This window comes from Ochotona curzoniae, unplaced genomic scaffold (genome assembly GCF_017591425.1).
Source record: "Ochotona curzoniae isolate NIBS_2020 unplaced genomic scaffold, NIBS_Ocur_1.0 scaffold_3208, whole genome shotgun sequence".
Lineage (NCBI taxonomy): Eukaryota > Metazoa > Chordata > Mammalia > Lagomorpha > Ochotonidae > Ochotona > Ochotona curzoniae.
Genome location: NW_024467106.1, coordinates 10,197,579 through 10,213,295, shown reverse-complemented (window position 1 = coordinate 10,213,295; position 15,717 = coordinate 10,197,579). Strand labels below are relative to the sequence as shown.

The 15,717-nt window shown below is 45.1% G+C and overlaps 1 protein-coding gene across 4 annotated transcripts in view; it reads right to left on the bottom strand.

Moving 5' to 3' along the window:
- Positions 1-15,717, bottom strand: part of GGTA1 (glycoprotein alpha-galactosyltransferase 1 (inactive)) — an 80,468-nt gene that overhangs the window by 7,700 nt on the left and 57,051 nt on the right. For 3 of the 4 annotated variants that reach the window (XM_040962992.1, XM_040962989.1, XM_040962991.1), the window contains one exon: positions 8,436-10,876. In XM_040962992.1, the coding sequence (XP_040818926.1) occupies positions 10,183-10,876 (694 nt within the window). In that variant the 3' untranslated portion in view covers positions 8,436-10,182. Of the gene's footprint in view, positions 1-8,435; positions 10,877-15,717 lie in introns of those variants that run through there. The other variant, XR_005881904.1, reaches the window with a different exon arrangement.

The following is a 15,717-nucleotide window of genomic DNA, read 5'->3' as shown; positions in this document are numbered from 1 at the left end:
AAGCAATGGACATTTTAAAAGTTCTCTAAAAGTTCCCTATTTGAAATAAGAACGCTACCAGCTAGAGTTACCAACAGGTTGCACTCTGCAGAATTGGAAATTCAATGTCGCAACAATAATTCGATCTTAATCGTTCTGTGGGAAAAGTGAAAGTAATTGCTAGAATAAGAAAACCAAACCTCAGTGATGTAAAACATAAAGCAGTATAACATATATGTGATTGGATTCCCCCCAAAATTGGATTCCTCCCCAAAATTATAAATGTACAGATCTATTAATTTTAGAAATCTCAAGTAATAAAGAGAAGAAAAAACCTCACGTAGGAAGTCATAGGGCAGCTTCCTGAATTTTCGGCCAGGGCTCTCTAGTTTTGCTGCATACTAGAATTCTGTGAAAAGCTTTTTAGAAATTCCCCATGCTCTTGGGCCCAACTCCATGGCATAGTGGGCTAAACCTCTGCTGGCAGCGCCAGACCCCATGTAGTCACCGATTCATGCCCTGTTGCTCTGCTTCTGGCCCAGCTCCCTCTCAATGTGCCTGGTAAAGCTGCGAGGATGGCTCCTTGGGCTCCTGCATCTCATGGGAGCACTGTAAGAAGCTCCTGGCTTCAGATCAGCATAGCTCTGACCATTGCAGCCACTTGGGAAGTGAATCAGTGGATGGAAGATCTTTCTATCTTTCCTTCTCTCTGTAAATCTGCCTTTCAAATAATAATAAAATAAATCTTAAAAATAAAACAAAAATACCCCCTCCCTACGTATAGACTGTGCCCTGTGCTAATTGAATTGGAATCCGTAAGTGGGATGCAGGCATGACTGCTAGCTTGCCACATAATTTCAGGGTACTGCCAAACTTAAAAAGCAATGAATTATACTCCCTGCCGCTAAGAGAGGGGCCATAACTCATGAGCGTCTTTGGACTTGGGAAGCAGTACGGCACTCAGCTAGTAAGTGCAAAGGCAACAAACTCCCAATGGGACCCTGAGCGGAAAAAACAAAAGTCTTCAACTGGTCCAATCAACAGGTTAGCCTGCCATTAAACCCTTAGGACCAGTCACGCCTTACACACCTGTGTGGGAGTGAAGTGGACTGGAATGGTGGATGAAGACGTTGATTAGCCTCTACTTGCAGCAGAGACCCACTAAATTCCAGAACACTCTATTTTGTACTCCCACAACACATGCCCACGGTTGGGAACTTTCTAAAGAAAAGGGGTGTGTTTAGTTCGCAGCGCTGAGGCCTGAGAGCCTGGCACCTGTGTCTGTCCAGCTTCCGGTAAAGCCGTTGTGGCAATCAGCTCAGGGGAGGACAGCGGAAAGGGGGACATAAGGGAGGCGCAATGGCTGCCTTATCACAACCCTGTCCCCTGGCAACCAGTCCAATCCCATGGAACAACAGCTCATTCACATGAGAAAAGCTCTAATGCCTGCTACCCACCCCAGTATGAGTGACCAGATCCCAACATGAGTTCTGGTGAGGACAACCGTGTTCAAACCGTAACACCCCTTGAACAAGTAATTATAATCTTCTTCTTTAAAATTGGAGTTTACCTCATTTTTTCTTCACCGTCTCTCTCAATATTGACTGATACGTGTTTGGGTCTGAGCTAAACATACCATTTATTTCGCAGGTTGTGGAACAGTCAGATGAAGTGATCTGGTAAGTAAATAGAGTGAGTCTGGGAAGCCTGGTCCTATGGAATTACCTATGGATTTAGCAATCTGCTCTTAAGAGAAGGGGTATGCTGGAGTAGTGGATTGCATTCAATTTCTGAATTTCTGGGTAAAGGGAGTATTTTAAGATGTGTGGGAGAAGTGATTGACAGCTGGGCAGCCTTAAGTGGAAAGGGGTAGAAGATAGATACCCAATTCACAACAATATTTCTTTAAAACTGCTCCATAATGTAATCATACCTCCCAGTAAAGCCAGCCCAGGGCCTCAGCTGCTGGTGCAGGAGTAGATGCGTGCACTGGATTTTCTTTTCTAGAAATTTGGAGTTTTGAAGGAAGAACCCCTGAGACTGGAGCTTGGAGCTGGGTCGTGTTCATAGCAAGCCTCTAGGGGGAGCTCACAGTCTCAGCCATTGAGGCCCCTTAGTGTCCCAAGTTCTTGCTCATGGTCTGGTTGCAATGATGGCGTAGGATAACTTTGTAAAAAATAATTCTTTAGAGAAAGAGCAAAAAGAAAGGAGTGAAGAGATAGTGGGGCAGGGGAAAGCGAAAGGAAAATAATTCCAATTTCTAGCATTTCCTGGCTTTTCCGTGGTATAAATAGCTCCACTATGGCCTATTTCAAGCCATCACTATGACATCCAGGGAAGGGGACTTAGGGAATATTTCAGATAATTGTCCCTCACAAGCTAGCTTCAGCATACCATTGTCTTCTTAACAACTCTGCCTTGTATGCCATGGTACTCGACGGCAGCCTCTCAAGAAACATTTTTGGGGGTTCAAATAGGTCATGAGTGTTTCTGCTCTTTGCGACAAAAACACACTGAACTAAAATCTCCTCTTATTGCTAAATAATTTCAGCCAGCTCACTAAGTGTCCTAACTTTGCTGAGCTTTTCACAGCTGCATCTTTTAAACATTTATAGTCATTTAAATGTATATGAAAAATTAATGTGTTCCTGCAAATATGCAGAGTCCTCAGCCGTTTCAGAAAAGAATTGTTGGAATCACTACAGTGGCACAGGTTAACATATTTGGAAGTTCCTGCCCTCTGGTATCCAGTATAGGGAGTAACTTCTGTCTCAACAGCAAATGTTAGCAGGAAAATAGGAAATGAGACAGAGTCTTTACAAAATACATGTTTTATATATATATATATATATATGAAAGGCAGAGTTACAGACAGAGAAGGAGTGATCTTCCAACCCTTTTGGCTGTTTCATTTCCCAGATGGAAACCAGGAACCAGGTCTACCATGTGAGTGGTAGGGGCCCAAGTACTTGGCCCATTCTCTGCCACTTTTCTTGGGTCATTAGCAGGGAACTAGATCCGAAGTAGAGGAGCTAGGACATGAATCAGTGCCAGGTGGGATTCTGGCATTTCAGAGGGTGGCTTTATCCACTATGCTGCAATGCCAGCCCCAAGGCAGAGGTCTTTGATGCCTCTCGGGAGCTAATTCCATGACAGAGGAGAATTAGACATATTGGCTCCTCAATATTGGCTTCTTAATGAAGGTCAAGAGCATTTTTATACCAAGATTTCTCAACCTCTATACCAATTTTTAAGCCAGTTGTGGGAGATTTTGTCTTGTGCATTATGGGTTGTTCAGCAGGATCCCTTGCTGATATCACACCTTTCAAAGCCACCCCGCCCCCACAACAAATCCAAAAGTGTCTCCACTCATCACCACTGCCCCTTGTCCCCATGGGTGGATGAGGTGGGGGCCAGTCCCAGGCCTAGAAGCACTGCTCTGTGCTAATGAAGCAGACCCCAGGCACTAATCTCTGACCTTGAAGCAGCACTGAACCGAGTTGATTTTGGCACCAGACTGAAGTCTAATCCTGAAGCTCAGGCTGCAATTCCTGAGTTCTCGTACTGTGCACTAGAGAGCAAATGTTCCAGATGCTTGACATAAAAAGCATCTGCTTTTTAATAAGACACACACCACAGCCCAAACATAGAGTTATTAGAGAAAAACATTTCTTGGGAGGCAAAATGCAGGTGAAGGTCGACATATCCACTCATTTACTAAATGCCCTAAGTAGGGTCTTTGAGATGGGTAATGTTAGTAAGTGCTGGAGCTGATGAAAAGGCAGATTGTGGTGTTGTCTTTAAGGAACTAACAATGACACAGGAGTTCAATGGGGTGATATTATCAGTTATGAGTAACAAAAAATCTAGTTCCAACCACCTTAAACTATAATATGACATTAATGGCTCATTCATTTGAAAAGCCCCCAGGCAGTACAGCCCTTATGTTAAGACTAGAGCAAGTGGCTGAGGGGTGTTACCGATCACTGGATTTCCTTCAGTGTCCCTGGTCTTTCTTTCCTATTGTCGATGTTATCCTAAAGCTAACCTCCCAGCGGATGCACATCAAGGAAAGGCCCAGCATCTGGTTGGGTGCTAGGAGATTCCCACCGCTGCCAGGAGCTACAGAGTTCCTTGCAGCTGTGCGCCTGACTGGGAGCAGGTTGGAGAGGAGACCACTGAGGGTTTATTTAAGGTATATGAAGTGGCTGCTTGGGACTTCCACAGACCAGGCCACTAAGACCTCAGCAGGTGAGAGAGCTGGACTGGGGTGCAGGACAAGGTACCTGGGGGTTTCCCAAGGCAAGGCTACTGCAACAGCCAGCACATGAGAGAAGAAGAACTAATGTTGGTCTGGTAGGGGTTCTGGAGGGTCTTCCTGATCTGGTCCAAGTACCTACTGGTTATCATAAGAACTAGGGTGGCCGTGATATGAGGGGGAGTCTGGGGGAGATAGAGGACAAGGTATACTAGGCTTCAGCACCTGCCAGTACACTTGAGAGCTGGGTCTGGGTTTGGGCTGGGCCAGACTGCAGTACCTGCTAGTACATACAAGAGCCTGTTCTGGGGGCAGCCAGGTAGGGTTTTTTCTGTCTCCCCTCCCAGGCCTTTGCACTTGCTGACGCCAGGATAGGGGATGGCCAGACCAGCTGTTGCACCTTCAGATCTAGAGATGTGCCTGGTTGGGATTTTGGGGGGAGTCTCTCTGACTAGACCAATGTGTACTCTTCCTGTGCTTGCAAGAGCCAGGGTTGTGGGGTGGGCTGGGCTGGGTTGTAGCACCTGCTCGGGGACAAGGACACACCTGGGACACCCTCATGGTCAGGAGTAGGATCCATGAATTTCAGGAGTGCTTTGGACCAACAGGATCATCTCCAATCTTAGGGAATATTCCATAGATGCGTGGTCTAGCTTCGTGACACATGCTGCAAGACTGAGCCACCTTTATCACTGACCCCCATGCAAGGTTGAAAAACATGCCCAGATGCACACAAAACACAAGACAGTCAACTCCCTGATTCCAACAGAAGACCTGGGGTACCTCCTTCAGGATGGGAAGAAAAAAAATTGAACAACTCAACAGACCAAGTTTCATAACAAACATCTGAGTCTTGGACACTCTGTGGTAGATACAGACAACCAAGAGGACTTAGAACTCAGAGAGAACAGATGGAGTTGGTCACCTCTCAGCGAAGCCAACCACCTCTTAGAGTCATCAGGAGGAAGTGGGGGGGACACAGCCACACCCACTGAAGGGGAAGTCTCCAACCAGCAGCAAGAACTCAGAAAATGAGGGGCCAAGATCCGGACAACTGGCCCGCCAGCATAGGACCACAGGCCAGAAAGCACACTTCCCCTGCTCTCTCTGTCAGTCAAGTCATTCCACCACCCAGGCCATCCATCATCAGGATCTCTGAGATGGCAGCAGGAGACGGGCCCCCTCTGTCCCCTGCCATTGCTGTGGTTTGACAGCAAGGAACAGTGCACCCTGTTCCTCCCATCTCCCACCTCAGATCACAGGAGCAAGAGCAGACGCATTTCCTTCGTCAGCTTTCTTCCCCGACCCTCCACCCAGATTGGCAGCCCACATGGGTCCGCAGTCCCTTCCCCTTGTAATTTACACTTAAAAATTTAATGAAAACATAAAGTTAACCCCATTTTTGTCTAGCAGCTCCAGTATTACATATTTCTGAAATTCATTGTGTTTGGGCTAGTTTAGCTCACCTGCTCACTCCTGAATCAACCTTCGCCACCAGAAGCACAGAAAGTATCCATTGGTTGGGGGATTGACATTGTGGCACACTGATTTGAGCTGCCGGCTGCAATGTTAGGACATGGCACCAGTGCAAGTCCTGAAGACTCTTACTTCCAATCCAGCTCCCTGGTAATGTGTTAGGAAAAGCAGTGGAGTTCTAAATGCCTAAATGCTTGGACCCCTGCACCCATGTGTGAGACTTGGCAGAAGTTCCTGGCTTTTGGATTTATCCTGGCCCAGTCCTAATCATTGTAGCCATTTGGGGAGTGAACCAAAGGATGGGAGATTCTCTAATTCCGCCTTTCAAATAAATATTTTTAAAGTACTCACTGGCTTAGCCTAGGTCACTTGCTCTGCCACTGTTCTAACTATGGAACAAGTTTCTACTGTGATAACATAGATTCCCTAAAGGAGTCTAGATTTGCTAGGAAGGGAGAGAGCCACAAATGCTGTACGTGTGATGTGGTCAACCAGCCAGAACCTTCACATGATCTGTCCCATTTCTGTGGGTTTCTGCGAAAGCCTTATTGCAGCCCTCCATCCCCACGGCTGCATCTGCCTCTGGAGCCTCATTCCTTTGGCTCTTCACAGTGACCTCTTCCTGTTTCAAGGCCCAGCCAAGAGGCTAATTCCAGCTCCCAGAGGTCTTTCATTCCTCCATACTTCCCTGGCCCTTGTACTTACTGTATGCACCCTGTGCCTGCTCTGGCTTCATGTTCATGCTTTTCCAGCTATAGACCTACATCCTGCCCTTGAAGCATTGTCAGTTCTACTCAGTTCCCTAGCAAAAGAATTTTGAATGAATTTCAAAGTTTTTTTGTGTGTATGTGTATATATGTAAAGAGAGGGAGGTAGCCCTAGAGCTGTGAAAAGAGCACCAGATTGGGCCCAGCACAGTAGCCTAGAGGCTAAAGTCTTTGCCTTGAACACGCCGGGATCCCATATGGGCAGCGGTTCTAATCCTGGCAGCTCCACTTCCCATCCAGCTCCCTGCTTGCTGTCTGGGAAAGCAGTTGAGGACAGCCCAAGGCGTTGGGTTCCTGCACCCACATGGGAGACCTGAAAGTGGCTCCAGGCTCCTGGCTTCAGATTGGCACACCTCCAGCCACTAGGGTCCCTTGGGTAGTGAATCAGTGGACAGAAGATCTTCCTCTCTGTCTCTCCTCCTCTCTATATATCTGACTCTGCAATAAAAAATAAGTCTTTAAAAAAAAGCCATCACAATCAACAAAGAGAAAATATTTTTAAAAAGAAGAAGAAAACAGCATCAGATTTAGTCAGTCCGGGGTTTGAATCTTAGCTTTGCACTTTCAGATTGCACCAGGCCCCCAAATGCCTCTTACAAATTGGATTTTCGAAGAATGTAGCCCTTGTGTGGATGGTGTCACTACATTTGTCCTTGTGATGTTTGTCCTCAGCTCAGCCACTTAGCAAACGAGTAGCTTGCTTGTTCTTAACCTCACTTTCCTCACTGAAAAAAATGGGGAGAACTCTTTATTATGGGGACTATGCTGTGTTTTAAATCCGGCACCTTTTGCTGGATTTCATATTATTCAAAGGATCTTCAAAAATTTCTTGTAAAATACATATTATGGAAAAACAATGCACAGATTTTATAACTTTTTCAGAACCAAAATAAATTGAACTTAAATTCCATTTTTTTTTCCACCAACTTTTTGAAATACCCTTGTAAATATAACTGCCCAGATTCTCTGGAAACCTAGCCTTTCCCTTTGGCCAGATACATTCCCCAGAGGAAAGGACTAATAGCTCCCAGATAGGGTTATAGCATTGTTTTCTTCCTCTGCTTGGCGCCCCACCCTGGGCTTCAGGGCCAAGCCTGTTCCTCACATTCCTTCCACTGGCAGTTAATTATTTCAGTGCTTCACACTGGAAAGCTCTTTGTAAGCATTTGCTGTCTTAGAAGCCCGTGGGTGTGGCCAGCATTGTGACATACCAGATTAAGCCATAGTCCTATAGTACCAGCATCCCTCATCGGTGCCGGAGCCTCAGCTGCTCCACTTCCAAATCCAGCTCCCAGCTGATGTGCCTTGAAAAGCAGCAAATGATGGCCCCAGGTGCCTAGGTTCCTGCCCTACAGTGAGAGAGCTCGTGGCCTTGGCTTGGCCAGCCCCCGCTGTTGTAGCCATTTGTGGAATGAATCACCAGATGGAGTATCTCTCTCTTACTCCTCTCTTCTGTAACTATTTTTCAAACAAAATAAATATTTAAAAATAAAAGTCTATAGAGCAGACACTTGGCACAGCAAGATACCACTTGTGATCCCTGCATCCCATATCGGAGTGCCTAAGTTCAATTTTCAACTCTGCTTCTGAGTCCAGTTTCCTTCCAGTGTGTACCCGGAGAGGCAGCGGGTGATAACTCAAGTATTTGGATCCCCTGACATCCACTTGGGAGACCCAGAGTGAATTCTGAAATCCTGACTTTTTTCTGCAGGCATTTGGGAAATAAACCAAGGAATGGGAAATCTCTCTCTCTATATATATATATATATAGTTATATATATTATATAACAAAATTTGAAAATGAATCTCATACCTATTCTTTTTGTTTGTGTAATAGTAAGAACATTTTCAGAAGGGTATGGGGGCTTTTCTGAGTTTAAGAAACTAAAATTCTGTAATTGACAATTCTAAACATCTCTAGGAGAAAATGCACAATCCATGACCAGACCAGAATATACTGAGAAAATAATTTATTCAATTGTAAATCAGGAATTTTATTTAAAAAAAAAAAAAACATTTAAAATGATCAATTAAATGAGATATTTAATTTGCCCACTTGGAATAAAAATGAATTTAAAAATCAGAAAATTCTCAAAAAAGTAAACATCAGCCCTACTTTCGAGAGAGCTGACTCTTTGGTTCAAGACTCGAACCTCTGAACTCCCCTAGTCTAGATTGGACCCATGACAATCTGAGTAACAGAGACGCCATGTTTTTAACTGACAGAAGTCACCTCTTCAAGACACAAAATCAGGGTTTTCGCTTTGCTTTGTTTTGTCAGATGTGCGACTTCTCAGCAGGAACTGAAGAGTAGGAGGCACTGACGCAAACAGAGAATGCAGGCTTCCTTTTTTTTTTGTCCAAGAAGCCTATAAGGCATTACGTGTCAAACGAGTCCAGCGGCTCTTCAAATAAGCGGCTTACAAATGGCAACACAGGACTTGAACCGGAGCACAGCCCAAATATAAATACACGTGCATATGTAAATATTGCCCCCCTAGCTTACCTGACATTTGATTCATTCAAATAATATGTAGGATTTCACAGCTTCTCTTAAGAGAAAGGATCTGAATGTGGTTAAGTCAGATGCCTGGGTATCAGTTAACTTGTTTCGTCAAATACTTCTGGTCGTTATACTTCCACGGTGCAAATGAAGCGGGGTGAAACACAAGGATCTTGAGAAGGGTTTTTTCTCCAGGCCACTGGTTGCTGTCAGCTCTCCAAGCTGGTTATCATAAGGCATCCTGAGGTTTAGAACGAGCGGCATGCTAAGGACTGAAAATGTTAACTCCTTGAGGCCATCTGCTTTGGGTCTTCCCCTTCTCCTCACCAAGGAGCGGGAGAGTGCAGCCGACTGCGTGTGACCTGAGCAAGGCAGGAAGCTCCATCCATTCAAGTGCTTGCTGCTGTCTTAGTCACACCATCAAGGAGACTGAACACAACGCTTCCAGTTCAGTGTCTGGATGTGCAACACAGTCCAGTGCCAACCCCATGCTCTGTGTCACTCACGGTGACACTGCCCCACAACGACAAGCCAAGCCCACCTCTATTTCCACTCTCTCTGCTATTCCACGGCAGGCTCAGGTGGGGATGTTCTGTCTTCAGTTCTCACTGACTCCCAAGAACGTGGAACACACACCATGACAAGCACTGGGGACCTCCACTAATCCTTCACAAACAACATCCTGAGGAGGCAAAGGAAGAGGATGCAAATGGCCTAAAACAATCTGCTTTGAAGCTCATTTGAATGACCAAGATGGTGTCCTTACTGCTGAGTTCACCTGCTGTAAAGCAACTCTGTTGCTTACAACTCACCCCAAAACACAAGAAGACACAGAAACCAAGGCGGCCAACCCCTTTAGCCATATCTTGCTGCCAAATACTTCCCTTGGCACACTTTACTCCAGTATCTGATACGTGTAGTCTTTCTGGCTTTTTCTTTGCCTATGATAGATTCCTTTTGATTCACCTGACAGTATTTTCCCCAAACCCAGAACAGATAAGAAACCACTGGGAATTTACACATGATTACCACAGGTTCATTTTCCCCATATGACAAGGCTCAAAGCTACAAGGAGAAATAAGTGTGTGTTTGCTGTGTTGGTGTTCTGTTAGTAGATTTTTAAGTTAAATTGTTACTTTTCTGCAGAAGTAGCCAGAATAATACTCTCAATTTCAGAAACCTACTGGTACACCTTAAAGTCAGACATTATTCCTAACCAAATTATATTGTTTTGTCTGCCAAGATATCTTGACAACTTTAATATCTGAAGGCAGGCCTATGTGATAATCCCAGCAGTATTCTGGGGATAAGATTTTAGTGGGTTTGTTGAGCAGGAAATACTTGTTCAGGTGGCTTTCATCATGCCACTCAGCTTCTATGTCATTTTGCTTGTCCTGGAGGATTCCCTTAAAGCACTCCTTGGTTAGGTTGAGTACCTGAAGGGGTGTTCCTCCAAAAATGGCTGCATGGTAATAAAAATCCCCCTGTCCAAATGGAATGTACGCTGCCGATTCTTTCCGTCTCTCATAGGTAAACTCGTCAGGATCTGCCTTGTACCACCAGGCCTGCAGCTGAGCCACTGACTGGCCTAGGGTTTCCACTCCAAAGTTGCTTTGGAAGACCTGGTCCACATCCATGCAGAAGAGGAAGTCCACCTCTTGTTGGATGTGGGCAGAAATGTGCTCCGCGATTGTCTTCATGCGCATCATGCTGACATCCTGCCACCTCTTCTCCGGCTTGATCTCAAACACTTTGAAGGAACGTAGAGGACCCAGCTCTATCAAAGGCATTCTGGAAACATCGTCCACCATGATGTAAAATATGACCTTGTGGCCAGCCATGAAGTATCGATCAGCAGATGTGATGAACTCCTTCAAGTAATGCTCAATGTATCTGAAACCAAGAACACGAAACAGTGAAGCTCCAGGATTACCGCATGGGACCACACGCTGTTATAACCATCCGGCCTCTATTTTACAGTCAGGGAGATTTCTTTCCACCCCAGATGTGTCCTTTCATGTGCAGGGACATCTGTTAGTGTAACGCTCCTGGCTTCCAGCCACTATTCAGTCACTCAGTCCTTGGGGTGGAATGACTTACTTGATTGCCAATTTTGGAAGAGTAACTGGGCGTGCACAGCCCTGTCCTCTCGCTCTTGGAAGCTGGCCAGTCCAAGAGCGAAAGAAAGCACGTGTTTTCAATTGGTCTGCCTTCCAGTAAGCTTAGCAGTGCAGGCTGTATTCCAACATCTGTCTGGAGGCCTGTGGCTTCTAATGCTGTAGGTGCCTTGGTGCCTCAGTCTTACTACTTGTACAGTGCAGTATGTAGGCAGCGCAGAGCCTGCACCTCAGACACCAGCTTCACCTGTCAGGCAGTTACTACGTCGTGCCTAACCTTCTCCTTTGTCTCAGTTAACAACACATTCAAACTTTGCACAAAGACGTCCTAGTTTTTAAAAACTCCAATATTTACTCCAATATTAATATTGTCAGTCCAGATGAAAGGATGATGTGATCCCCCTGGGTCCACTGAGGCAGGGAACTCGATCTTTAGCACTCTCTCACATGACATAGAGGGCAAGGACACATGGATCTCCATCCATAGTACATGGTCATCCTCTCAACCTCCTTCTAGTTACCCAAAATGCCAATCCATCCCAACACAAATAACCTGTTATTTCACTGTTTTTAAAATTTTTAAACTTTTATGTGAAAGGCAAAGAGAGAATCTCCCATTCTCTGGTTTACTTCTCAAATGGCCACCACAGCCAGAGCTGGGCCAAGGACAAAGCCAGGAGTGGTGGACTCAACCTGGGTCTCTGATATGGATGGCAGGGACCAACTACTTGAGCCATCAGCTGCTCAGCCCAGAGTGCACATTAGCAAGGAGCTAGAATTGAGAGCAGAGCTAAAATTCAAACTCAGGCACTGATAGGGGAGGCAGGTACCATAGGCAGTGTCTAACTCTTATGCCACATGCCTGCCCCCTTCTTTAAAATTAATTATTTAAAAACAATTTCAGGGTCGCAACAAAACTGATCTGAAAGTACTAAGAGTTCCATTATACTTACTGCCCTGCCACATGCCATGCAGTTCCCCCACTATTAATATCCTGGCATCAGAGTAGTATGTGGATTGTAACAGACAAATCTACACTGATAGGCAATCACCACCCTGGGGTGCTAGTCTATAGTAGGGTTGGTTCACTCTTCCTGTGGTAAATTCCATGGGCTTTGGCAAACTACTATTCATTCCCTCCCTTTCCCCAACCTCTTGTAACCACTGATATTTTTACTATCCGTATAGTTTTGCCTTTTCCGCAGTGTCATATAGATGGGTCATACAGTATGTATGTAGCTTTTTCTGGTTTGCTTATTTGCTTAATAATATGCATTTAAGGGAGTCCATGTCTTGGTTTGGCAGTTAATTTCTCTTAAGCACTGGGAGATATTTTATTGTCTGATGCATCACAGTTTGTTTTTCCATGTACCTATTGAGGCAAAACATGATTGCTTCCGAGTTTTGGCCAATTATGAATAAAGTTGGAATAGTAATCTATGTGCAGGTTTCTGTGTGGACATAGTTTTCAACTCATCTGAGTACCAAGGGAGCGCAACTGCTGGTCTGAATGGTAGCAGCATGTTTAGTTTTATAATAAATAACCAATTGCTGGGGCCAGTGCAATGGCTCAACTGGCTAATCCTCTACATTCAAGCACCAGCATCCCATATGGATACCAGTTCCTGTCCCAGTTGCTCCACTTCCCATTCAGCTCCCTACTTATGGCCTGGTAAAGCAGCCAAGGATGGCCCAAAGCCTTGGGACCCTGCACCAATGTGGGAGACCTGGAGGAGGATCCTGGTTCCTGGCTTCGGATCAGCTCAGCTCATGTTGTTGCAGCCATTTGGGGAGTGAACCAGCAGTTGGAAGATCTGTCTCTCCTCTCTGTAAATTTGCCTTTCTAATAAAAATAAATAAATCTTTAAAGTAAATAAATACCCAGCTGTCTTCCAGAGCCACTCCCAACAGTTACAGAGGGTTCCTGCTTCTTCACATCCTTGCTAGTATTTGGTGTTATCACTGTTTTTGATTTGGACCATTTTAATAAGTATTCAGTGGTATTTTTAACTAACTGTTTGTTCATTCACTCAAAAAACACTACATTAATATCTTCTGCAGGCCAAAGCTACAGATCATCTTCAGTCATGCTTTGGAGATCATAGGAAAGAGGAAGAAGAAATTAGATGGCTTAACATACTTCCTCTGAACCCAAGACTCAAGCACATGCATGTGGACTGAATTTAATTTGCTGTAAGTGTTGTGACTGTTACTTCATTTTTGTGTTTATTACATCTTGAATTTCCCTTCTTCGCTAACAAAAGAAACTGTGCTTTTAATGTTGGCCCCCAAAGTCTTCTAGTATTGAGTCTTTTTTTTTCCTTTTTTTAAAGATTTATTTATTTTTATTGCAAAGGCAGGTGTACAGAGAGGAGGAGAGACAGAGAGGAAGATCTTTGTCCAATGATTTGCTCCCTAAGTGGCCGCACAGCTGGTGCTGCACCAATCTGAAACCAGGAGCTAGGAACTTCTTTCCGGGTCTCCCACGCGGGTGCAGGGTCCCAAGGCTTTGGGCCGTCCTTGACTGCTTTCCCAGGCCACAAACAGGGAGCTGGATGGAAAGCAGGCCTGCCGGGATTAGAACCGGCACCCATATGGGATTCTGGCATGTTCAAGGTGAGGACCTTAATCATTACGCTATCATGCCGGGTCCGTATTGATTCTTTAAGTGGAGAAAACCTATCTGAGCAGTACAAAGAGCAATTTTTACAAGGTTCTATGGCTCATGGTCAGGAAATTATTTGGTATGATGGAATGTTCAGAAAAATGTATTGTGTCCTGGAGTTTGGGAAATAATATTGGTGTGGAGGATGGGAGGGGTGAGAGTCACTGTGAGCTTTAATACTAGAGATTAAAGTACTGCACTTGGTTCCAGGCATAATTGTTTTCGAAAAAAAGCAAAACATGACACTTTCTCAAAGTCTGAGCCCACTTCTTTAAGTGAGATTTATTGCTAGTCAGTACAAACTGCCCTCTCGTCTCAGCTGAGAGCACAGCATTTCCCCCGGGGTATGTGGCTTACACTTCAGTTCTGCAGAGTTGCAGTTGGAAGTCGTTGTGGGCCAATGTTCTGTTCTTTTGGGAAACACTAGGATCAACTCAATCTGCAACATGGCTGGCTTGTCCCTCTTTGTGCCAAAGGATCAGGTGACATGAACATTAGCTCTCCTGACCAGCAATGGCGATGCTTCCAGTTAAAATGCCAAAACTCCAGTCAGCCTTCTTTATTACAGATTCCACTTGGCTCCAAAGATCAGCACATTCAATGACATTAGAAATCAATATTGAGGGCCCGGCGGCGTGGCCTAGCGGCTAAAGTCCTCGCCTTGAATGCGCCGGGATCCCATATGGGCACCGGTTCTAATCCCGGCAGCTCCACTTCCCTTCCAGCTCCCTGCCTGTGGCCTGGGAAAGCAGTTGAGGACGGCCCAAAGCTTTGGGACCCTGTACCGGTGTGAAAGACCCAGAAGAAGTTCCTGGATCCTGGCTTCAGACTGGCATAGCATCAGCCGTTGTGCTCACTTGGGAGTGAGTCATTGGATGGAAGATCTTCCTCTCTGTCTCTCCTCCTCTCTGTATATCTGACTTTCCAATAAATAAATAAATCTTAAAAAGAAAAAAAAAATCAGTATTGTAACAATAGTAACAACAATGGCCAGAAGGCTCCAGGTTGCAGAAGGGTATCTCAGATGAACTATCCCATCTTCACAGAGCTTTCCTTTAGGTCCTATCTTGACCAAGGTCAAGTTCAGATCAACCCAAGACTCCAATTCTCTTTGTACATGTGGCTTTTTCAGGAAAGGTATAGAGAGAAAGACCCAGGAGGTAAGATGGGAAAAAAATTTTAAATTCTTGGCTTTTGTTTGTTTAATTATTTGGTTGATAAAAAGGAGAGCGGTGAAATTCTCCAAAACCTCAAAAAATAGAGTGTAAAGAGAGAGGGAAAATAGGACATGGGGAAGGAGGTAGAGAGAGAAAATGAGAAGAGGGGAATTGAGAGATAGAAAGTATTTTTCATCGAGCCCCAAATGGCAGCAAAAGCCAGGATGGGTTAAGCTGAAATCAGAGGCCAGGAATTCCACCTAGGTCTCCCACATGACTATCAGGGCCCAGATCTTCGGGCCATCTGCTGCTTTCCTGGGAGTATTAGTAGTGAACAGGCTAGGAAATGGAGCAGTTAGGACTTCACCTGGCTCTCCTGTTTGGGATGCCAGTGCAGAGAGCGTCAGCTTAACCCCCTCTGCCATAACACCTGCTCCAAAGTATGTCATTTAAAAAACCTATTATTACAGTTAGAACGTTCAAGCCAGAGTTACTGCCCATTTTTCTGCATCAAATGTTTTGAATAAGGAAATAGAAGAGAACTTGCCCAACCTTTGCAAGAACAAGTTGTAGTTAGCCAGTTCTCCCAGGGACAGGTTCCCTAGGCCTGATAAGGCAGAAGTGACCCAAAGAACCCATGGAACAGTGGTCAGCCCTGCTCCAACATAGTGTCTCAGGCCACTGTTCTACACACAGAACTTGCTACAAATCCTTCTGCCTCAGCCTTGAGAGTGCAGAAACTGAAAAAGGACACTCATTCAAGAAATCTCACCAGCCGGCACTACTGGGATCCCC